This window comes from Cucurbita moschata, unplaced genomic scaffold, assembly GCF_002738365.1.
Source record: "Cucurbita moschata cultivar Rifu unplaced genomic scaffold, Cmos_1.0 Cmo_Scf00003, whole genome shotgun sequence".
Lineage (NCBI taxonomy): Eukaryota > Viridiplantae > Streptophyta > Magnoliopsida > Cucurbitales > Cucurbitaceae > Cucurbita > Cucurbita moschata.
This window is the reverse complement of record NW_019268519.1, coordinates 2,085,870-2,108,808: the sequence shown is the minus strand read 5'-3', so window position 1 is coordinate 2,108,808 and position 22,939 is coordinate 2,085,870. Positions and strand designations below refer to the sequence as shown.

General features: G+C 37.3%; 5 protein-coding genes across 11 annotated transcripts; 3 read left to right on the top strand and 2 right to left on the bottom strand.

Moving 5' to 3' along the window:
• Window positions 1–566: 566 nt before the first annotated feature.
• Window positions 567–4,927, top strand: LOC111441168 (protein ECERIFERUM 3-like). Its single transcript, XM_023078121.1, has 11 exons — window positions 567–813; window positions 899–1,119; window positions 1,197–1,432; window positions 1,537–1,756; window positions 1,984–2,111; window positions 2,490–2,746; window positions 2,829–2,936; window positions 3,863–4,069; window positions 4,152–4,262; window positions 4,351–4,524; window positions 4,630–4,927. The coding sequence occupies exons 1-11, from the start codon at window positions 763–765 to the stop codon at window positions 4,792–4,794; spliced, it is 1,878 nt and encodes a 625-aa protein (XP_022933889.1). The 5' UTR covers window positions 567–762; the 3' UTR covers window positions 4,795–4,927.
• An 88-nt stretch (window positions 4,928–5,015) lies between these two features.
• LOC111441170 (transcription factor IBH1-like 1) lies at window positions 5,016–7,131 on the top strand. Of its 2 annotated transcripts, XM_023078123.1 has the most exons (3): window positions 5,021–5,479; window positions 5,554–6,274; window positions 6,403–7,131. In XM_023078123.1, the coding sequence occupies exon 3, from the start codon at window positions 6,404–6,406 to the stop codon at window positions 6,929–6,931; it is 528 nt and encodes a 175-aa protein (XP_022933891.1). In that variant the 5' UTR covers window positions 5,021–5,479; window positions 5,554–6,274; window position 6,403; the 3' UTR covers window positions 6,932–7,131. The 2 variants fall into 2 exon arrangements, with proteins under 2 accessions (XP_022933890.1, XP_022933891.1); XM_023078122.1 differs by lacking the exon at window positions 6,403–7,131 and having other exon boundaries at window positions 5,016–5,479; window positions 5,554–5,923.
• A 2,124-nt stretch (window positions 7,132–9,255) lies between these two features.
• On the top strand, window positions 9,256–12,004 carry LOC111435727 (VAN3-binding protein-like). Of its 4 annotated transcripts, none has more exons than XM_023073239.1 (8): window positions 9,256–9,779; window positions 9,876–9,941; window positions 10,018–10,086; window positions 10,336–10,714; window positions 10,800–10,973; window positions 11,064–11,113; window positions 11,528–11,576; window positions 11,666–12,004. In XM_023073239.1, the coding sequence occupies exons 1-8, from the start codon at window positions 9,591–9,593 to the stop codon at window positions 11,887–11,889; spliced, it is 1,200 nt and encodes a 399-aa protein (XP_022929007.1). In that variant the 5' UTR covers window positions 9,256–9,590; the 3' UTR covers window positions 11,890–12,004. The 4 variants fall into 4 exon arrangements, with proteins under 4 accessions (XP_022929007.1, XP_022929000.1, XP_022929024.1 ...); XM_023073232.1 differs by having other exon boundaries at window positions 9,261–9,779; window positions 9,870–9,941; XM_023073256.1 differs by having other exon boundaries at window positions 9,269–9,779; window positions 10,348–10,714.
• A 203-nt stretch (window positions 12,005–12,207) lies between these two features.
• LOC111435752 lies at window positions 12,208–16,462 on the bottom strand. 3 transcript variants are annotated; one of them, XM_023073278.1, is made up of 6 exons: window positions 16,321–16,462; window positions 16,063–16,278; window positions 15,405–15,560; window positions 14,572–14,667; window positions 12,717–12,837; window positions 12,208–12,546 (listed from the first exon to the last, which is right to left on the bottom strand). In XM_023073278.1, the coding sequence occupies exons 1-6, from the start codon at window positions 16,390–16,392 to the stop codon at window positions 12,380–12,382; spliced, it is 828 nt and encodes a 275-aa protein (XP_022929046.1). In that variant the 5' UTR covers window positions 16,393–16,462; the 3' UTR covers window positions 12,208–12,379. The 3 variants fall into 3 exon arrangements, with proteins under 3 accessions (XP_022929046.1, XP_022929037.1, XP_022929056.1); XM_023073269.1 differs by having other exon boundaries at window positions 16,063–16,461; XM_023073288.1 differs by lacking the exon at window positions 15,405–15,560 and having other exon boundaries at window positions 16,063–16,461.
• Window positions 16,463–17,067: 605 nt separating this feature from the next.
• LOC111435719 (probable E3 ubiquitin-protein ligase XBOS32) lies at window positions 17,068–21,675 on the bottom strand. Its single transcript, XM_023073220.1, has 10 exons — window positions 20,670–21,675; window positions 20,496–20,555; window positions 20,208–20,279; window positions 19,947–20,122; window positions 19,712–19,872; window positions 19,367–19,425; window positions 19,221–19,267; window positions 18,838–18,978; window positions 18,034–18,122; window positions 17,068–17,647 (listed from the first exon to the last, which is right to left on the bottom strand). The coding sequence occupies exons 1-10, from the start codon at window positions 20,862–20,864 to the stop codon at window positions 17,286–17,288; spliced, it is 1,362 nt and encodes a 453-aa protein (XP_022928988.1). The 5' UTR covers window positions 20,865–21,675; the 3' UTR covers window positions 17,068–17,285.
• Window positions 21,676–22,939: the final 1,264 nt, after the last annotated feature.

Genomic DNA, 22,939 nt, shown 5'->3' with positions numbered 1-22,939 from the left:
TTTATATATGGTTCGTCTCATCGGGCCAATATTCCCTTCCCACGTCAAAACAGTTTCTCCATGTATATTATGTTCTTAGAATAATAATGGAACTTATTGGTTAGGTCGTTGCAGTGGCTATGGGTGGTTCTTAAGAAGTAATTCAAATGAGCTTTGATAAACAATCCAAACCGCCTAAAAGCAACCCCTACTGTCCCAACCATATTAAGCATTAAATTTTTAGGAGTATTATGGCATCACTACAGCTGTGCGACTCTACGGGTTTGGACAGGAGGCGCGCTATATGCCATGGATTTTGGGCCTCCACCGGCTCTACTTAAACTACATCATATCCATATCCATACCCATACCCATAACATGTATGTATAGATGTATGTATGTATGTATACATGCATGCGTGTACGAAGAGAAATGGGAGTAGTAATGCAGGTACTTGGTCGGGTCAACTTCTGTTGCAAATCACCGATTTGGTTTGTTCATAGCATTTATAAAGGGTGCCCACTGGGGAGCTGGACCAACAATTTTTGTTTTCTTTAGATATATATATATATATATATGCACACTTAGTCTGATCAAAGCGAGGGCGAGGGCGCTTTGGGACAATTTGGAGAAGCAAGTGGAAGATCTTCCTTTCCCTACAACAACATCAGAAGATTCATAGTTTCAGGCCTTTTCCTTTCTTTCTTTGAAATCTTCCTTTCCTTAAAGGGGTAGAAAAAGACACCTAACTACACCAACTGAGTTCATTTGGGATTTACCGAAATGGTTGCTCCATTATCATCTTGGCCATGGGACAACTTTGGCATCTTCAAGGTATTTTTGGAGGTTAAATTTGATGAAACTATGGAATTTTAGTATTGGTAGATGAATTTGTTTGTACTTTGAATGTATGGTGCAGTATTTGCTATATGGGCCATTGCTTGCAAATGGGTTATACTCATTACATGTAGAGGGGAACATCACAAACAATTGGTGCCTCCATATTCTTTTTCTCTGTTTTCTCAGAGTGGGAGTTCATATAGCTTGGAGCTCTTACAGCACCATGCTTTTCTTGACGAGAAACCGCAGGATTCTCCAACAAGGAATTGATTTCAAGCAGATTGATATGGAATGGGAATGGTATGGAATTGCTTTTGTTTTCAATTACTTCATATGGGGTTGGGGAAAAAAGCTTAAAGATTCAAACTTTTTTTCAGGGATAACTTCTTATTACTTCAAGCTCTAATGGGTTCCTTGATGGTGTACTTGTTTCCTTCTCTTGGATATCTACCGCTTTGGAACGCAAAAGGGTTAATTGCAGTTCTGATCCTCCATGTGGGAGTTGCAGAGCCTTTGTTTTACGTGTTGCATAGATACTTCCACACTAAACACTATCTTTTTACTCATTACCATTCTCTTCATCATTCTTCTCCAGTCCCTCAGTCCTTTACAGGTGACCCAACTCTTCACAAACTTAAATCCCTTTTGGTTTATTTTCATTTCTCGTCTTGAATCTCTCAAAATTTTGTCTTTTGTGTTTTGTTTTTTCCAATAAAGCTGGAAATGGGACAGTTCTGGAATATCTTGCATTAAGTATGGTAATTGGAACGCCAATTGTTGGAACATGTCTTCTGGGGTATGGATCAACGGCCATGATCTTCTCCTACGTTTTAATATTTGACTTTCTCAGATGCTTAGGGCTTTCCAATGTTGAGATTGTCCCACATCGGCTGTATGAAGCAATTCCAGTTTTTAAATATCTGCTCTATAACCCAACGTAAGTACTCACCGTTCTTCACCCATTATCGATGAAATTAAATGCCTTTGTGGATTCTTGACACATCTGCCTCTTCGTGGTGCATAAATCGCTTTCATCATGCTTGAATAAGGTTCCAAAACAACATAAAGAGAAAAAATGAAGATTTTTTTTTTTTTTTTTGTTGCTGTTTTTACCGGTGGTTAAAGCTGAAAGGCGATTGATTGGCGTTTATGGACATTTTTAAGGTACCATACACTTCACCACACAGAGAAGAGAGCCAATTTCTGCCTCTTCATGCCTCTGTTTGATGCCATCGGAAACACAGTTGATGAGAAGTCATGGGAATTACATAAAGAGATAAGCTCAAACGCAGGTCCATTTCCCTTTCCCTGTCTTTTGCTATCGATGTTTGATATTTGTGGACATTAATTGCGTAACTAAATGGGGGGTTTTGGGGTTTTCAATGCGCGTTTTTGTTTCACTTTACTATCCGATTCAATCCTCATTATTAATGGGTAGTTACAACCTCTCATTTAGTGCTTAACCTCATAAAGATGCGCCTCCTCACGTTAACGCATTCAAAAAGCTTCATATATTCAAGATTTTTGGATGAGAAAGCATTTATTATGTTGCCAAAATCTACTATTCACCAAAACTAATATCTAACTCTCTACATGTTCTTCAACTTTAAAGCATAGTGGCTGTATTTTTGATGTAATGAGGGGTTTAATGACAATAATAATGAATGCAGGAAAAAACGGGAAGGTGCCAGATTTTGTGTTTCTAGCCCATGTGGTGGATGTTTGTTCATCAATGCATTCGCCATTTGTATCAAGATTCTTTGCTTCACACCCCTATGTTACAAGGTTGTTCTTGCTTCCAGCATGGCCCACTACCTTCATAGTGATGCTTGTGATGTGGGCAAGATCAAAAACCTTCCTTTACAGTTTTTACAACCTTAGGAAGTCGCTTCACCAGACATGGGTGGTTCCAAGATTTGGATTTCAGGTCATTTGTTTAATAATCATCTCCAAGTTTGGATTTTTGATCTCCGGGTTATATGAATGTTAATAAATTTGGTGTTTGGCAGTATTTCTTGCCATTTGCAAAAGATGGCATCAACAAGCACATAGAAGATGCAATTCTGAGAGCTGACAAGTTGGGGGTTAAGGTCATCAGCCTTGCTGCACTTAATAAGGTAGGGGTAGGAGGCTGTGCCTTTATTTCTTTTGTCAAAAGGTTTAATGCAACTCTGATCATCTCTGAATAGGGTTGGTGACGGAAATTAATGACTTTCAGTCGGTTTAATCTTCCTCTTCCTACCCGTTTGTGTAATGTCCTAAGCCTATCGCTAACAGATATTGTCTTTTTTGGGATTTTCCTCTCGAGCTTCTCCTCAATGTTTTTAAAACGTATCTGTTAGCGAGAGGGTTTCCACTCTTATAAAGATTATTTTGTTCTCCCCCTCAATCGACGTGGGATGTCACAATCCACCTCTGGGGTCCAGCGTCCTCGCTGGCACTCGTTCCCTTCTCAAACCGATGTGAAATCTCACAATTCATCCTCCTTCGAAACCCAGCGTCCTCACTGACACACGTTCCCTTCTCCAACCGATGTAGGATCTCATAATTCACCCCCCTTCGAGGCCCAGAGTCCTTGTTGGCACTCATTCTCTTCTCCAATTGATGTCGGATCTCACAATCCACCTGCTTCGAGGCCCAGCATCCTCGCTGACAATCATTCCATTCTCGAACCGATGTGGGACCCCCCAACCACCACCCTTTAGGGTCCAGTGTCCTCGGTTGGGGAAGAGAACAAAACATTTTTTATGAAGGTGTGGAAACCTCTCCCTAGTAGTAGATGTGTTTTAAAAACGTTGAGGCAAAAACGTGAAAGTACAAGCCCACCGAGGACAATATCATCTAGCGGCGGACTTGTGACGTTAGAATTGGAGGCATTTAAGAGTGGCTTTGTTTTAGTTATTTACCTCATATATAATTAATACTTCAAAGATTTAAGATTTGGCAAGATCCAAGAGGGATGGATAAGGAAACATAGAGTGAAATAAAAGAAATATGATTGAGTGATCGGTCTGAAATAACATATTTGGGGTTTTGTGGACAGAATGAAGCTCTAAATGGTGGGGGCACACTTTTTGTAGACAAACATCCAAATCTTAGGGTAAGAGTTGTGCATGGGAATACCCTAACAGCTGCTGTCATTCTCCATGAAGTTCCAAAGGATGTCAAGGAAGTGTTTCTAACTGGAGCCACTTCCAAGCTTGGAAGAGCCATCGCCCTCTACCTCTGTCGAAGGAAGGTTCGAGTCCTTGTAAGTTTCTCTTAGGCCGCATTAACAAATTAATACAAAACTGTATTAGATGCTCTGTTTCTGAACATTTGCCCCCTTGTAGATGCTTACACTTTCCAAGGAAAGATTTGAGAAAATACAGAAAGAAGCCCCTGTGGATTGTCAAAACTACTTGGTTCAGGTGACCAAGTACCAAGCTGCCCGCAGTTGCAAGGTAACTAACATTAATTTAAAAAAAAAAAAAAACTACTACTTGCTAATTAAGATATGGTTGATGTTGATGTGTTGTCAAACTCCAACAGACTTGGATCGTTGGGAAATGGATCACTCCAAGAGAGCAGAGTTGGGCCCCAAAAGGAACTCACTTCCATCAATTTGTAGTCCCTCCCATCTTGGCTTTCAGAAGAGACTGCACCTATGGCGACCTCGCCGCCATGCGCTTGCCTGACGACGTCCAAGGCCTTGGCAACTGCGAGGTATCAGTTTACATCATTTGGTTTGTTACGATACCATATTAAATTATAACAACTCACCAAGGTGGTTGTGTGTTTGTTTGTTTGTCTGTCTGTCTGTCTGGGCAGTATACGATGAGCCGAGGAGTGGTGCATGCGTGTCATGCGGGCGGTGTGGTGCACTATTTGGAAGGATGGACTCACCATGAGGTTGGGGCTTTGGACGTCGACAGAATCGACCCTGTCTGGGAAGCCGCTATAAAACATGGCCTAAAACCAGTCTCATCCAATTAACCGCATTTTTTTTTATGTGTATTACAATTGTTTGGGATTTTACATTACGAATTAAACAAATGTGGTGTAGTTCTTTCTCTTATGATGTTTTATATGATGAATAAAAAATTAAAAGAAAAAAAGAAAAAACAAAATGCTCCCACAATAATTAATCTTATAGACATGAAAGTGGGCCTTTGAGCCCACTGAATGGTTTGTTATCTTATTCCTACGTGTCAAACTCTCGGATCCTCCAATATCCGTGGCGCATCCCTGTTCCAGCACGTGTATCATCGTCCCTCAAAACCCAACCGCCGAAGCACAATCTAGCACCATTTCGACTCTGTTTCTGGGTGTTGGGCAAAAAAGAAACAAGAGAAAATTAAAGGGATGGCGAAGGAAATGGTGCACGTTGAGAGTGGCGGCGGGAATGTGAAGAAGAGAATGATGAAGAGGAGGAGGAAGAAGAAAAACATTCACAAAGTGATCGATTATCTGTTATCTGATTGCTACTTGTTTGCTCCTCTAATTTCTCCTTCACCCTTCAATTCTTATCGCGCACCCAGAAAAGGTTCATCCTTCATCTCAGATATCGAAATTAGGGAACGCCCAAAAGATCATCGGAGTTTTCTCAAGAAGATGGTGGATTATTTGAAATCCGATTGCTACATGTATGCTTCTCTCGTTGCACCCCAATCCTTCAAAGGTACTTAAACTCCTCCTTTATACACAGCGATTGTGTGCGTGTGTGTGTGTTTGACGAGTGCACTGCAAATACAGGGCGTGCTGGGTATGTAAAAAGGGTAGTAACTACGGAAGTGTCGGCGAGAAGATTAATTCTCAGAGGGGACGAAGTTATGAGTGAATCCGCTGCGAACATGACTAAAGAGAGGAGAATTTGCAGCACCGATTTAATGGAAGCGGAGGTTGTTATGGATCAACCAAATGCGACAAGAAAGGAGCCACCTTTCTCACTTCACATGCCTGCCACTCGATGCTCTGTTCGCAATCAAAACACGCCTCGGCCTATTCGTATGGCTTCATAATGGACCCTCTCCCCTGTATTTGATAATATGTTTCAGTTTGACTCTAATAATAAGTCTATAAAGTGTTGAATATATATAGTTTTGAGGTTTAATTATGAATGGCATGATACATGGAGGGTTCTGTTTTTTGGTGTGTCAGAAATTGAGGCTTCATGTACCATTACTGACACCCAACTCTGTTAAAGAAGAGGCGCAAATCACGGGCTGTCATTACCTTCTATCTTCTTCCACTAATCTTCCTCTATACATATTCTAAAAAAATTAACATTTTTTTGGGGTATAGGGTTTGGTGGTGGGACATGAACTCCATGTGCTTGCATGTGCTATGTCTCTCTCTAAATGCCCCACCTTGCCCTGCTTTAACCACATAAATTCGTTTCTGCACATTCTTCTGTTTCTCATGCTTCCCTCTTCATTTCTCTCTCAATTTTACACTTTTCATCACTTTTTCTCAGGTATGTTCATTTTCTTCTTCTTTTTTCCTTTTTTTTATGCACAACCCATGAATTAAATTCGATTCAATCTCCGGCCAACAATTCATGGTTTTATCTGTTTGTAATATATATGTATGTTGCAATATCAGAATGCGCAATCCCAGTTGTTTAAAACGAGAATTCTTGAAGAAATGGATGATGGGTCTTGAAATATACACAACCTCCAACAAAAACATGACGGTCACCCAGAGAAAAAACGCCATAAAATTATCCGCAGATATAGCCTTGGCCTCCTCCAGAAACTGCGCCACTCGGTGGAGTCAAGCGCTCATCGCCGCCACCTCCGTTGACGACGGAAGCCGCCTCGTGGCCGATGTCCTTCTGGGCCGGACTATTAACCCCAAAATTACGCGAATTATGTGGAGTAGTGGGAAGATTGTCAAAAGAAGCCGCCGCGTGCAGCGGATGAGAAGAAAATGTAAGAAGCCGGCGGCGGAGTTGATTGCGAAGAAGTTGGTGCGGAAAAGAAGGAAAGTTCTTCGGGGATTGGTTCCGGGAGGTGAATTTATGGATGAAATTTCATTGATAGAAGAAACCCTAGACTACATATCCGCGCTTCAAGCTCAAGTGGATGTAATGCGATGCCTTGCGACTGCATACATAGCATCATCATCATGAATACCCAAACATAATTATAATCAAACCCCCTTTTTGTTTTGCACATATATGTAGAGCTAAATTTGAGGTTAATGTTAGTGATAGTTTGGGATCATTTTGTGAGTTTTATGTACATAATAAATGTTTATGTAAGTTAAGACAAATATGAATTTGTTTGGTTCAAAGTTTGAAGCATTTATTTGTGTATTGAATGTGGCGTGTGGATTCCATAATGGAGCATTTAGTTAGGGAAGAAGGCCAAATCCAAAGCCGATAGTGTTCATGCATGTTGGAGAATGAGTGTATCGTGAGTTTCTTCAACATTATTCTTTTGGCACAATGTTTTGTTCATAAATGCTCAATCTTGATAGCGTGACAGCACGTTGTTAAATTATTGGGTTTCTAATTGGTGTGGTGTTTGAATTCAAAGCTTGGAGTTTGATCCATGTCTAGTTTCAATCTGGGTTTTTGTGTTGTTTGAGTCATAATATATGCTTGGTTTCATAGCCATTTAGCTCATGAAAATATTTGGGATTTGACCTTTTGAGTAAAGGGTTAGAGTCAATTAGGTCAAATTCAATGTTGTATGTTGCTAAAATGGTTGTCTTACAACGACATACAACAATAAGGAATGTGTCATGTCATTTTTTACAATTATTTTTTTGTGGTCGTTGGATTTCTATACATGTATTATATACCGTTCAAAAGAAATATTGTACAGTGTGTGAGGTCCTACATAATTAGAGAGGGGAACGAGTGCCATGAAGAAAACATTCATTCCCTTCTTTGGGCTTTCTCTTCCGGATTGTGAGATCCCACTATTGGGGAGAAGAATGAAACATTTTTTATACTGACGTGGAAACCTTTCCTTAGCACATGCGTTTTAAGAATTTTGAGGGGAAGCCCAAAATGAGAAACTCCAAAAGAACAATATCTGCTCGCGGCGAGGTTGGGCTGTTACACACTGCTAACATATATTATCCGTTTTGACTCGTTACGTGTTGCCATCAGCTTCACGATTTTAGAACATGTCTACTAGATACTCTTATGCATAATGTTTCGTTTCTCTAGAATTCACATACATGAAAAGATATAAAGATTACGTATATGACGAATTCTTATACTAAAGCGTAAAACATATTATGTTTAAGGCGGGATAGATTCGATTAAATTATGGGTTTTAAAAAAGTTATATTCATAAAGAAAACGACATTATGCATTTTAGAGCGAGACCCAACATTGATTTTGACTTATTATAAATATCAAACATTGAGAACAGAAAATAATAATTAGAATATTCTGTGGTTTTAGTATCCGATAAGAAAATGAAACAAAGATATACACGCTCCATGGCCCATGTCTTGTCCCAAACATGATGGACCAGTCATCATTTAATGGGCCATTAACAAAACCTTAGGCCCATATCGATTTCTAATGAAATGGGCCTATACATAATACTAATTTTGATTAGGTTCAAGCATACTTTTCCAACAATTTCATGCTTGATATTTATTAATAAATAATAATATTATAATATTATTAACTAACTTTATATTAAATTTTTTTACCTAGTTATATTTACAGGCCGTATTAAAAAAATTAATAATACATAAACAGTGGTGTTATGTCACTTCATATAAATGCCGAAATAGAATAGAACCAAAAGAATGTGGAAATGTCTCTATTATTGGGAGCACACTATACTATTTTGTATGGTTTTCCACTTCACACCACCACATAAATTACCTTATATTTTTTATAAAATAAATAAAAAAGAAATTCGATTGTTAATTAATAATATATATATATACACACACACGATGTAATGATTGAGATTCATGCTTCGTTATCATAATCTTAAATAAATTAAAAGAGACTTTCGACATAATGAACGAATTTTTTTAGTCACATGAATATAATGATGATCGAGACGACACCTTTAACCGAATCTTTTGGAGAGTTAATAATAATTAACACGAACCCTTTTCTCAATGGTAAAGTAATTAAGATTTAAAAGGGAAGAAATAGTTAGAGTATAATGATGGGATGATGCCCACATTCCTTTTTTTGAAGAAAAGAAAGCAACACACACATCAATCATGCATGTCTGCAATTACTTTTAACGAAGATATAAGTTGTCCCTAGAAAGAAGCATGGTTCGGTTATTATGGGTTTTTATGAAAATTTATAATGAAGGGGGTGTGGCCCTTGGACAGCTCTTGCAAGCAAAGCTACCAATGCAGCAGCAGCATTTAATGCTGCTTTTTTGGTGCATACCTACACCCTCTATGGTTTAGATTTAAAGGACATTGGTTGGTATAAGCTTTATAAATGGTTTTATCCCACAGGCCCTTTCCATATATATATATATGCTTCTTTAGTGGTCGCCATGTGTTTACCATATTCATATCTTTTCTATGCAATATAATATGTCCAAACACACCCTTTCCATCTGTCAAATCCCCTCCTCATCCATTTAACTATTTCATTGCCTTTTTTTAAATTTTATTATTTTACCCCTTTCAGATATATAATTTCTTTTTACGTGGTACGGATCATGTTTGTTTACTGTGTCAGAGACGGGAGAAACTGGGTTATATATGGGGTTTGTGCAGCGCAGCATAAGAACTGAACTTCCTCTCTCACCTCACCTGCTTACAACTTCTGATTATTACTCCAAATGGAAGCCAATGGGAATTTGAGTAGCGCTTCTGCTGCACATCCTGAGACGATGGACGTGCTTTCACGAGCTTGGTGCAATTTTGCTGTTCAAACTCTTAACCCTGAGCTGCAACCTGATCAATCTCTTGCTCTTATAGACACCCCCATCAAAGATCTTGACGTGACCCTAACTTCAGATCCTTTTCCGGTGAGAAAATTCAAACGAACCCATTTCTTGTTTTTGTTTATTTTTTTTACAAACAGGAAGATGGAAGTAATTAATGGGGTTTCTTAATAGATGCAGAAAGTGGAGAAACCTGTAAAGATGGAAGCAGAGTCCATACCACCGTGGAAATCAAATGATATGAAGGTAACCAAATTGCTTGTGGTTTGGTTTCATTTTGTTAAATACACGAAGATTCTTAACTTTTTTCTTTTGTTTTCAGTCGTTTATATGGATGCAACAAGCAATGCATCCGGAGTTGAACTACAGTAGTTATTTCCGAAAGAAATGGGTAAGTCTTTCACTTCATGGAAGAAGTATTGATGTGAACAGATCTCACCAAAGAGAAAATGGGTATTGAACTATTGATTTGAACACTAATTAATATGTTATGATATGGACAAAAAGTAGCGACAGGACCAAGAGAACTTGACCCCCAAGATTCATGGGCCAAAGAAATAGTTCATATATTTCATAAAAAGTAATAATAAAATTATTAAACATTTGAACTCTTAGTTCACATGTTCGTATTTAAATTCAGTGTACATTGCAGTTTCAATGGAAAATCGTGCCATTCAAGAACTTGTCGATAAAGAAATGGCTAAAGGAGATAAGACAGAGCAGAAAAGAAGAGGATAGGCTTCAGAGGGCTGAAATTCATGCAGCTATATCCGTGGCAGGTGTAGCAGCTGCACTTGCGGCGATTGCAGCCGACACCTCGAGATCAAGAGATGACAACTCAGACTGCGGCGCGAGGGATGCTGCTGTGGCTTCTGCAGCCGCATTGGTGGCTGCACAGTGCGCACAAGTGGCCCAAGCAATGGGCGCCAAAAGGGAACAGCTTACCACTGTAATTGGGTCAGCCATGAGCAGTATCACAGGCACTGATATTCTCACACTCACAGCTGCGGCAGCTACATGTACATACTTTATAAATCTGAGCTATAATATCTGGCTGTTGTGCTTGTTGTGTAGTTGAATTGCATAATCTTTTGTGTTTTGCAGCCTTGAAAGGAGCGGCCACGCTTAAAGCAAGATCTGAATACAGAAACAAGTCAAGTGGAGTTGCTTCTGTGCTACCTATAGAAGACAACCATGAGGTTCAGATTGATTTCAATCTTGAGAAATCAAGATCCACGCTCGCCAAAGGTGTTCTTCTCAAAGTTGAGTCCCCAAATGGTAAGATCACAAGTACTTCAAATCACAAACCTTTTAAGTACCAATCAAATCTTTATTTTCTTTCACTAAAAAAAGTTTTTTTTTTTTCAGGAAAGTACAAGAAGAGATCCATCTCTATCATCCAAAACAGTGACACCAAGGTTTGATTCTCAATTCTTCATAGGTTTCATGAAATAATCTCATGTGTACCCGCTTTGTTGATTATAGAGTAAAGACATTCACCGCTAGCAAATATTGTCTTCTTTAGATTTTCCCTTCCGAGCTTCCCCTCAAAGTTTTTAAAACGTGTTTGATAGGGAGAAGTTTCTACTCTTGTCCTCTTTGGGCTTTCCCTTTTAGAATTTCTCTCAAAGTTTTTAAAACTCGTCGTCCATTTTAAGCTTTCTCTTTCAGGTTTCTACTCAATGCTTTTAAAACGCGTCTACTAGGGAGATGTTTCCAGCTTTTCCTCTCGGGCTTCCCCTCAAAGTTTTTAAAACGCGTATGTGAGGGAGAGGTTTCCACCCCTTATAAAAAAATGTTTTGTTCTCATCTCCGCCTAATGAATTTTGCAGGTAATTTTGAAGGTAAAAAAACTCAACATGCTGAAGACCAAACAAGAAAGTAAGTCATTTTCACTTCAAAATACCATTCATTTGAACTACGTAAGGGCTTTGAGTCCATTATCTTAACTGCTACATTGTTGTATCCAGGCGTTGTGTTGGATATGTACATTGAGCTGTACAGACATGAAAATGAAGATGATGAGGACAACAATGAGGACGAGGAGAGTAATACATGCTATCTCATTGTGTTGACTACAAATAAGGGCACATTCAAGCTAGATATGGAGAACGATTATCAAAAATACAAGATCTGGGCAACCACCGTAAATCAAATGCTCATGCTTTCTGCTCATTCTTTCACAAGATTATGAACTTTTCTATTTCCATGTTATGGTGTTGCTTTATGCACAATGCTGTGTTTCCATAATTCTATATTTGTAATTTAATTATATTGTGTAATTAGATTTGGTACATATTTTCATCTAATATCATCTCATAATTTTGCTTTCTTATATAGAAATGTGTGTAAATTATCTCCTTCAACCTCTCAAGAAATAATGTCAAATGCTAATTTTCGTTTTATAGTAGAGTAAGTCTATAGTCCAAGTAACCATGTTCCAATAACGTTAGCAAGATTAATATTTAGCTGATATTGACTACTTTATAAATAGTATCATTAATATAGAGAGTTGTCAATTCAATATTTTCATGCTATATTATGAATTATGGAGAGGGACAACATATCCACAGAATTTTACAATGAATAGAATTGTAGTAAATTAAAAACAGAAATGATCTGTGTACCGGTAGAGAGAGAAAATTGCACGTAAAATTATGAGCAAAACTCTATTCAGTGCAATATCAGAGAAGTTCTGAGAGAGCAGTCCACAGGAGAATCCTGCGTGGTCGATCTAGAAACCTGGCTTGCCAAGCAGGTTCGTCACTTTCATGGACAAAACCACTCTTCAAGTAGAGGTTCTTTGCGGGTTCGTTGTCGAAAGCTACGTGGACGTATAGATCACTGATGCCTAAAACATTAAAACATTGCATCACAAATGACAGTTTTTCATGGAGAAGTGTCACCATAAACGCTAAAGACCACATTCTAAAACAGAAGCCATAAAGACGGAGATGCTGATAATTCATAAAGATCATGACCATATTTAACATCAATGAAATTGTGTCACAAAATGGTTACCCCAATCTTCCGCAATTGTCTTTGCCTTTGCAATAAGTGCAAAACCCAACCCATTTCTGTGCACTTCCTTGGCAACACATACATTGCTCAGGTATGCCCTTGCGAAATCGGCACCAATTCCCTGTTGGAAAAGTATTTTAGAAATACTTTTATCATGAAAAATCAACTCACGACCTAGAATCAGATCTATGTCAATACAAGGTTCAGATAAATTGAAACATACAGTTGCGTGAATGAATTTGGAAACGATGTATGAATTCTAGAGTGTGTCAGGAACATTTCCAGTGAAATGTCAAAACAAGGGTGTACTTAATTGGAGACAAACCTCACTAGTCATTGAAGATTACAGGAAACAATAGATGATGTGGAAGGATGTGCAACTGCAAAGTGTGCCCGCCCGTATGTGTTTTCTTTAAAAGAAAGGGTAAGAAACAACTCTCAAATGAATGAAGGACTACATAAGAAATGGAAGAAACCAAGCACAATAAAACCAAAAATAATAAATGGAACCCCTGTTAGTTAGCTATTAGAATGAAAGAGACTGGAAGACGCAACATCAGAAATTTATGGACAATCTGGCAGACTCCAGGCGATAGTTCTATCAAAATGGAGAAAGCAATCAATGAACCATATGTTGAGATAGTAGAGTTGGAATTCAAGTTGAAAATAAACTTTGCAGAACTCTCTCTCTGATTAGGTAAATCAGCAAAGGTATTGGACGTAGTGGCCTGAAGCAGCTATTTATAGAGCACAGATATAGAAGGATTCTTAGTTGGAACTAGGAACCCATTGAAAATTAATCAAAGTGGAAGTAACATTTGAATCCATTATGTCAAAAGTCTCCATAGAGTTATCATATGCAAGGAGGAAGCTACTAGCCTTTTGTATGGTTGAAGACTTGATTCTTGAGGTGATAATTCTCATGACAGAAATTAATATTTGGGTTCAAAATCAGTTAAAGACACTCTTTACGAAGTTATCTTTTCATCCATGATTTGACCGAAAAGGCTAGCAAATCAGATAGCTCTTCATCTTATAAAGATATTTCTAAATGGAGAGATATCCTTCATTCTGATTTGAAGGAGCCCTTGCATTGCTTAACCTTCGCGTTACACTGCATGGCAAAAGGCCTTTTGAGTGTTACCCAGATCTCAGTAATACTGCAATTACCAACCTCAGACTACACAGCCTCAGCAATTTTAACAACTAAATACAGGAGACAAGTAATCGATCCTAACAGTTCCAGAGTGAGTATTCTTGGCTGATGTACTGTTGTCATTCTCCAATTCAACCAAAATTTCAGCACCTATTCAACTTTCTAGGCCAACACTCTTATCATCATTCTGAATTGAGTGAAACTGACAATGCTTGATGTTAGTGCAGCCAGATTATAAGATCAAGGATTGGACGAAATTGAAGGTGATAAAGTCTTTCGAGTATTAGCTGCTATAGCTTACAGAAGAATATTCTGCGAAGGCTTTGTTCAACTTCAAGTCCTACTCTGCTATTCACACATATGAAGCTCTCCCTTATATTACACGTTCAAATTAACCAACCTGGTTTTTCAATAACAATAATAGAACACATACTGTCCAATGATCTGAATAATGGCAAACACATGGAGCTACCAAATTCTGATAAAAAAAAAACAATCAAGAGCTAAAAAATTCCAGTTTTTGGATAATAAATAATAGTCAATATTTTGAATCCACATTTTTCACGTTAAACAGAAATTGGGCCAAGAAGGTGACTCTGATTTTCGTAGATAATAATGAGACGTGTTCATGACCAATTATTCAAAAGAGTGAAAAACATAATTTAAGAAACTAAAGAATTAAAGAAATTGATCATTTACCTCAGGTTTCATTCCCGCTATTTCATCTGGAAGCCTTATACACTGATTAAGGTCAAGTGATCCAACAACAACTCGGTCCTCTCCATCATCAGAAAACTAAGAGAAAATGATAATAAAATAAATAAATAAACGATTCGAGATCGGAACAAGTAGAACTTGTAGAATTGATATAGTGTAAACTAAGACATGAAATGTTGCATAATCTTCTTCAATCAACTAAAAATCAACAGCAGCAGGAAAGGATAAAACATGGCCAGAGCATTACAAATAACATTCTAACTTTTTTGCATTAGAAGATCCTGCATTTACATAAAGAGGAAAAAGTAGCCAATATACTTTTTTTTTTCAATCTGCCTGATTCCTTTCCCACCTCTGATTATGCCTTTTGTGAGCCCACATCTCTTTTTCAGGTATAAGATTTTTTTTTCATAACTTTGGTATGCACACATTATCAAACAACATTGCTTCCAACACATTCATTATCTAAACATGTCTAGCACCACAGAGGCAATTCACCTCATGCGAGGTGAGGCTGCATGATTAATACACGTGCCTTGCTTGTCCTGCAATATCAGCTAGCTTTCTCTTCTTCATTGCAAACGAAGAAAATAAATAACGTCTTTAATTTTCTGAAATGAAGGCTATTTCTTCAATCAACCTCTTCATTTTTCATTGTCTCATACTTCTCAACACCATTTTTCGCAAATAAAAATGTAAGAATTTACATAACCCACAGAACTTATTGAAACTTCAAAGTTTGAAATTCCTAAAGTGATCTAGGGATGGAGTACATACATACTATTCATATGGGAACGATGAAGAAATAAACGGACCTTACATGTTGAACATAAATCATCGGCTAGGGTTGATATTTCGGCTAATGGAAGAGTAGCATTTATGCAAGATACTCTTTTAAAGCTAACCCTTTTTCCAGCAATACGTTCTTGAATTGCTTCATATTCGTTCTCTGCCAAGTACCTCTTATGATCCTAATAGAACTTGACAAGAAAAAAAAAAAAAAAACAGAAGTAACGGCATCAGTACAGCAAACGGAGAGCAAGAAATACTACGTGAAAAGTGAAGTCTTAATCACGAGGGATTTGAAATGGCAGCTAAGACAGGCCAGCCTCACGTTTCATTTATCCATCTCTATCGTTTTTCTTATCTACAATTCCCTTCTATCTCAAGAATCCACGAGTGTTCTCTCCATTCGAGTCCATTATCAATATACACAGCATACTTGTATCCACAACCGATGAAAGTATGCAAATGTGCACTCAATGATGTTCTCAAGTTGTCGATAATGATACTCTTAAGATAAAATACCAAATTGATAATTTGGTCTCCAGTTCTCAAACACTTGAATAAATTGACTCCCGATAAATTAAAACATCAAAAAGAAAATTGCTATCAAATTTTCATACATTCAAATCTTAGCCCCAGAACTCACACGGAACTTCCAACAGATTTCAATTGAACTCAATGACTCACGTCGATGTCATAGGAATCGGGGCGGAACTGATTAAAGGTGCGAACGCGAAGACAAGCAGCAGCCCAAAGCTCATCCTTGGAGGTAGCTTCGGAGACCCTCAACTTAGATTTGTCAACTGTGATCGTCCGTTGGTGGGTGAAAACGTTTGAGACTCTAATGGGTGGAGGACAAGGAAAACAGGTTGCAGGAACGGGTAGTTGGGTTGTAGGGAAAGAGAAAGAGTTGGAAGAGAAGAATGAAAGCCAAGAAAGGGAGGAAGATGAGGATGATGAAGAAGAAGGCCGATGATGGCGCCAAGCGCAGAGAGGAAGAGATGAGAGGACCGCCATCCCTCCTTCGCTCTATGATCGTGTGGTTAGAATATGGATAATGCTGCCAATTCTATAATTCCGATCTCTTTGCTTTATTATTTTATTTCATACACAAAGACTTGATTTGTCTTTTCTCTTTTAGAAATAAATAAATATTTTCCTAATATTGTAGCTATTGCATTTGCCTCTCTAAAGGCGAATATTAGAAATGTGAAATTTTCAAGACTTATATGAACCAATTCACTCATATAATTTATATGATTTATTCATTTGGGTCAATCTAATCTATCTAACGAGTTAACTTATTAATAGAGATGACAAGGCGTGACTCTAAATCAATTTATTAAGGTCCGCACTATTCTTCTTTAATTTATTTTATAAACTTACTCTTTTTTTTTCGTGTGGATCAAATTAACATTAATTGATTTTTTGGAAAAAAAAAAACAATTTATACATCTAAATTTTGGGTTTTTTATTATAAAATTTTTTAACAAAAAATTATATTAATTTAAATCTTTAACTTTAGAGTAATCAATTAAATTCTTAAACTAATAAATTGTCCCAAACAAATAAATGGTCCCAAACAAGTTGAATTATGGTCACTTTAGTAATTTAAGGTCTTTAACCTTACTTTTATGACATAATTCTATAATTTGGTTTGGATGATCTCCAGTATTTACAAGTTTAGAATTAAAAGGTTAAAAGTTGGTAATTTCATTCTCAAATAATTGAATCAAGAAAGATTGAAAGAAGCATAAACCAGATCCAAATATTATCAGGCATTTACTCCAGGGAATACATAATGATTAGCTCCAGAAGGGAATGACCCATGAGAACTTGATTGCCGGAGCCCAGGCCTTCAATATCTGGCCAAGTGGTTCCCGCAAGTTCCGGTTGGCATAGCATGGAACTCAAGAGTGGCATATATCCGGAGTTTTTCGGCAGGCAATGATTGATGGAAGTCTCAGGCAGCAAAAGGAAACCCCCAGAGGAGTATCGTGAGCACGACACAACTCGTGAGATCGGAGCTGGGTAGCTAAGGGGGTAGGTTTTGATGGTGTCTCTTGAGAGCATTGGCATATTGGAAGTGACAAGCTTGTTCTTGCAATCTCCTTAGCGATGGGTACTTTAACTGGAAGCTTAACGAAAGAGACTATGCCATTGCGGCAGAGGGAGCAAGAAACTGAACCTGGAGGGCCACGAGCAAAGGTTGTCCCACGGTTTGTACAACAGAGGTACAAGGCACATCTTGTGCAGAATTCATGATCACAACCTGCAGGGGATTCAACTTCTTATCACCCTTCTACAACCCCACATACTAACAGCCTGGGCTAAGTATATAATTTAGCTACTCATCAATTTTCTCTCTATAGTATTTCAAAAGTTGGGTTTCAACCAAATCATTACCATCACACCACTTTAAAACTCACTAACAATATATTTTATTAACCGAGCTAGATGGAAATAACCCATGTGTTAAGCATCCAAGTTCAATTTTTTGCACATACTTCAGCAAACTTGTTAAAGCTTTAATGGAATGATTTAGCAACAGAAATGATGCTTTACATAAGCTAGGTTATGCAAGTTCAGAAAATAAGAATATCACAATGGTCTAATCAAGTACATGATGATATTGTAAAGGTAATGATATATATATACCTTCAGCAGCTACCGCACACTTCCTCTCCAAGCAGACAACGCATGGATCCTGGCATCCGGGGGCAGATTTACTACTCCATCCATATTCTCTGCAAATGGATCCAAAAGCAATGCAGAAATCAATTTTGTTCATTATGCCAACATTCTAAATCAACTGGACGCCAGACTTGCCCTATATAGAGACAGAAAACAAACTCTCAGCTTGTTCTATGATTTTCTAAACCATTTACATTTTAGTAGAACAACTTATGTCTTCAATATCTTGTTCTGTGCCAACCCAATCAATGTGAGCTTAGCCTTGAGGGGGCAGAGTGAAGAACTGTAACAAGAATGCCAGAAGCATATATTCCATGATGTAGTAACCAAAAGTTGCCAATATTGTCAAGAAAGTTGGTGGCTCCCGAATAAACGAAGAGTTCGTCATTTTATTTTCCACGAATAAAAGTTGCTTTGTTTAGAAGGAAAGAAACGATGAATGGTGCTTTGAGCATAGAGGAGAAGTTAGAAAAACAGTACCATCTCAATACGTGTTTTATAAGCGTTAGGAGATTTTAGGAAATTTTCCATGAATAAAAGCATAATCCATCTAGGTACAAATATCTGAAATCAGAAATAGAATAGACATGTTTGAGCAATAACTCGTAGAAAAGCCAAAATGCTCTTGTTCTCTGAAGTTCGTCTAAACTCTAGATTCCAAAGAAATAGTAAGCATACTGGACAATCACGATGGATACGCTTAAAGAAGTTATATGCTTGCATTCATCATTGTGTGAAGGATGAGCAGTACAAGGAAATAACAAATACCTAGCAATTTGAACAATACTCATAAGGGGCAGCGACAGGTAATGAGAGGGAGTAAGTTTTGGCCGGTCTATAGGCTCTGTGCTGAGAATGTCCTCAAGCCAACCTTTATGCCATGAGCGAGCAACCATCAATGGTGTCCAACTGCGTTATTGATATGAAGGGAATGACCCATCAGTGTCATAATAATACCCTAAACTTTTATTCTAACACCATTCCTATCAAATTCTTCATGGCCACTACTGCTTTCAGTTTCAGTTTAAGGAACGGATCCCGGATATGCCCAATTAATTAAAAGAATCTAAGCTTATTTCTTAAAACTAATTTCTTATGAGTAGTTCAGAAATATTGCATAATACAAAGAATAATCCAAGACTAGTACGTACCCATTTTCATTTTCAGTGGTCAGACTGGCACCCCTGGCGATCAAAATCTATACGAATAGAAAATTCGAGTCATAGCCTCAAAGAGTAAAAAATAATGCATTCATTTAAACTGATTCAGATTTTTTTCCTTCAAATGAAGTACATACTTGACAACATTTGGCATTACCACCGCATGCAGCATAATGAAGAGCTGTGCTCCCAGCACCTATTGGAGTTGTAACAGACAAGCTACTTATATCATCGGAAGGGATAAGAAATCAAACTGTTCAACATCCCATGGGCATGCTAATTCTGGACTTTATATGACCATAGAAACATATCTAAAACGTAACGCCATTAGTTCAGAATCATGTTTTGTTATTGTGAAAAGGAAGATTGACAGATTCGTGAAATGGTAAATTAGGAAGAAAAATAAAGGCTAACATGAAAAAGGTCTCAATTTTCTTTTTTGTTTTTAGTCAAAGAGAAGGCAGAAATTCAAAGGGAGAAACCTATAAGATCAATTACGGTTCCATCGCCCACAGTCACCTCAGAAACAGATGCCCCAAATTCCAGAAGTAACTGCACGCTTTCAACTTGCCCATTAAGGGCTGCCATGTGTAGAGCGGTAATGCCACCATCTGCCGGTTGGTTAATAATCTGAGACAAGGCCCTAAAACACAGAATCAGGAAGTCAATGAACCATCTAAGCATTTCAACCTAGAAATTCTTGAATTTGACATGTACCTATGATCAAACTCTGAGATTGATTCTTCATCGCCCGTTACCTTACTCATTATATCCCTAAAGTTTGGCATGCTTGGAATATAATCAGCAAGAAGAAGCCTGATGCACCGGGAGTGACCATTTGAAGCAGCAAGATGAAGTGCAGTCCCTCCGTTCAAATAATCTGCTTTATGGACCTAAAATGTGCAAGAAATTTATGAATGACTAATAAGTTGCTCACGCTATGCACCAGAGAGCTAACATGAAAGATAAATTTCTCACGTTGGCTCCAAAAAGTACTAAAATCAAAACAACCTCCCAGTGACCCTGTTGACAAGCTTGCATCAAAGCAGTCTGTTGACAAAAGTAAGGAACCCAATGATGAACTCAAGATACAATATGAATTTAATCTTGAAACGCAAGAATTACATCTTAATGGCTAAATGGAAAAGATAATCACGTGTAGTAGAAGATGAAGTGTTTGTGTGTGTGTGTGTGTGTGTGTGTATAATCACAAGCGCGCTGGTCCCTGAAAGAAAAAGTGTAAAGAATGTGAAGAAATTGCAATACCTGACCCCTATAGTTCCTTAAATTAATATCAACTCCTGACTGAAGCAAAAGTTCCACTATCTGCAAGCATGTAAAGGACAAGCACAATGACAATAACCAGTGGGATTCTCTAATCTTAAACGAAGTGAGACCAGCTTCAATAACATTATTAGCAAGCATTTGAAGAGTGAGAACCTCATGATGTCCGTGAGCTGCAGAGTAGTGGAGGGGGGAATTGCGCACACCAAACGTTGAGTAGCGAGCCAATCGTGGATTATACTCCAACAAAGCCTGTGCTTCTTGGAAATCTCCATCTCTTGCAGCTGAAACTAAACGTTCCCCAGATGCAGAACATCCAAAGGAGTTTACCACAGCACTTGCAAGTTTCATGGTATTCACTAATGTTTGAATCCAAAACTGAGGAACTAATTTTCAGAAAATAATAGCTTTAGAGCTCCAGAAAGCTCTTTAAACATGATGATCTCCTTCGATTGTATTTAATAGCAGAGCCAACCCAACTCAAAATATTCAATAGCAGAGCCTACTTCCCAATTTCTATCAATAACAAAAGAATTTCCAAAGACCAAAGCTAATTAGTTCTCATCCAATGAAGAATATCAGGCTCTCAAATCCAAATTTACCTAAAATGTAAAAACTATTTTGAAATATGCCTCCAAGTAACGTAGAAATCACTTTCACCTGGAAAACTCTGCAACTTCTCGGAGAAGATAGCCTAAGAACGAAGCAAAATTATAATGAGCACAGAAGAATGTCGCGACATTAAACGATAATTGCGAAAAGTAAGAACGAAACGTGAATAGGAAATCACAAGTGGGGAAACTGTTTTGATGGAGACGAAGACCTTTTCCTACAATCTCAAACAAAAACTTACAAGAAAGCTGTGTCCCAATGATTATATATTATGTTCGGTCAACTGGGTAGTTGAATTGTTCTTTTCCTCTCCAAGCGTTGTCCCCCGCGGGGGCCTTCCCCTCTGTCAAGATCACTTAAAACATTCTTCAGTCCACCGATTTCTCTGGTCGACTCGCTTGATTCTCTCGAGGACTTCCAAATGATTGCTTCCCTCCATTTTCTGGATTTCGCCATAGTTATTCGTACCTCGTAGAATTCTTGTGGAATATCGAATCGAACACTCGGACTTCAATTTCGGCGCCAAAATCTTTTCACACTCGTGAAAGACGAGGGCAAATTCAAATAGTCTACGTATATTTTGTGTACTTCTTATAAATTCTGATTAAATAATAATGAAAAAAAAATATAAAAATGTCATTTAAATGAATAATGAAACCGTGTAATTAGTTAATATATATATATATATATATATGAAGAAGACATATTGGTCAACAGCGGGTTGTTCAACGTTTCAGAATAATGGAAAAAACGGAGCGTCGTGAGCTTTTATTAATAAGCATGAAAGGGAAAACAAATATAAAAAGTTGCCATGTGGGACATGGGTTTTATTTAATCTTTCCTATCCCAACTCATCATTCCCAAAGTTTTGACTTTTTATTTTTATTTTTTAATTCAAAAATGCATTTTGTTTTAAACTTTTTTTTTCTAAAATACTTTTATACAAAATTTGTTTGATTAGTTTACTAAAAGGATTATACTAATATCAAATTACTATTTATTAAGTTTATGTTTAAAATGATATTTGATAGTTGTCGTCCGAATTAGTCGCTAACAATATTTTTTTAAAGGTATTCCGTTGTTATACGTTTTAACATATAAACAATTGTTCTTATAATTACCAAACTTTATGTTTCCAAGTAAAAACTTAAACACAAACATATACACTCGTGCACATGCAATTGATTGATTTTTGTTTGATATCATCCCATATTTGATATGAGATTAATATTTGATCTTATTAATCATTCTAGACTAAACTAAATATTTAATTAATTCCAATGCTGATTAAATAATCATATCTATCAAAGTGTGGTCCAAAGATAACGGTATATGAGTTTTATTTATATTTTCTTTTCGTCTATCTTTTATAATAGTGAAGTTTTAGGTCGTATCTTAGTCTAATTAATGTAACCACCAATAGTTAAATTTACGTCTTATATTTACTTATTCTAAAGTTTTAAACGGTGTATTTATGTGAAAATTAAATAAATTTTAAAAGATGTCATAAAACATAAAACATAATCTCTGTCTAAACAAATAAAATTTGAATACCCAATGGAAAGAAAACATATATGACATCATTTACTAAAAAAATAAAAAATTTAACACAATATCCAATCCACAAATACAAGTAACTTAGGTTTAAAAAGCCCTCAATCACACATTAAAATTGAGCATTGAATTTTGGGAGCCTCTCGCAATGGGGAGAGGAGGCAGGGCACACGATTTAAATTTGTTTGGACTCATCTACCACGCAAAGTCAAAAGGAAGGTAGCACCACAAGTGAAAGAAGCAGACAAAAAGGTGGAGAG

Excerpts from the sequence above, each read along its gene's own strand:
- LOC111435727 (XM_023073232.1), top strand. The coding sequence starts at position 9,591 with ATGGAAGCCAATGGGAATTTGAGTAGCGCTTCTGCTGCACATCCTGAG. Across the intron at positions 9,942-10,017 it reads GGAAATCAAATGATATGAAG|TCGTTTATATGGATGCAACA; the intron begins GTAACCAAATTG and ends TTTTGTTTTCAG. Across the intron at positions 10,715-10,799 it reads CACAGCTGCGGCAGCTACAT|CCTTGAAAGGAGCGGCCACG; the intron begins GTACATACTTTA and ends TGTGTTTTGCAG.
- LOC111435719 (XM_023073220.1), bottom strand. The coding sequence starts at position 20,864 with ATGAAACTTGCAAGTGCTGTGGTAAACTCCTTTGGATGTTCTGCATCT. Across the intron at positions 19,873-19,946 it reads ATCTCAGAGTTTGATCATAG|GGCCTTGTCTCAGATTATTA; the intron begins GTACATGTCAAA and ends TCTGTGTTTTAG. Across the intron at positions 19,268-19,366 it reads GTAATGCCAAATGTTGTCAA|ATTTTGATCGCCAGGGGTGC; the intron begins GTATGTACTTCA and ends CTATTCGTATAG.
- LOC111441168 (XM_023078121.1), top strand. The coding sequence starts at position 763 with ATGGTTGCTCCATTATCATCTTGGCCATGGGACAACTTTGGCATCTTC. Across the intron at positions 2,112-2,489 it reads AGAGATAAGCTCAAACGCAG|GAAAAAACGGGAAGGTGCCA; the intron begins GTCCATTTCCCT and ends TAATGAATGCAG. Across the intron at positions 4,263-4,350 it reads AAGCTGCCCGCAGTTGCAAG|ACTTGGATCGTTGGGAAATG; the intron begins GTAACTAACATT and ends AAACTCCAACAG.
- LOC111441170 (XM_023078122.1), top strand. The coding sequence starts at position 5,164 with ATGGCGAAGGAAATGGTGCACGTTGAGAGTGGCGGCGGGAATGTGAAG. Across the intron at positions 5,480-5,553 it reads TGCACCCCAATCCTTCAAAG|GGCGTGCTGGGTATGTAAAA; the intron begins GTACTTAAACTC and ends CTGCAAATACAG.
- LOC111435752 (XM_023073269.1), bottom strand. The coding sequence starts at position 16,392 with ATGGCGGTCCTCTCATCTCTTCCTCTCTGCGCTTGGCGCCATCATCGG. Across the intron at positions 15,561-16,062 it reads CCGATTCCTATGACATCGAC|GATCATAAGAGGTACTTGGC; the intron begins GTGAGTCATTGA and ends AAGTTCTATTAG. Across the intron at positions 14,668-15,404 it reads ATTTATGTTCAACATGTAAG|TTTTCTGATGATGGAGAGGA; the intron begins GTCCGTTTATTT and ends ATTTTCTCTTAG.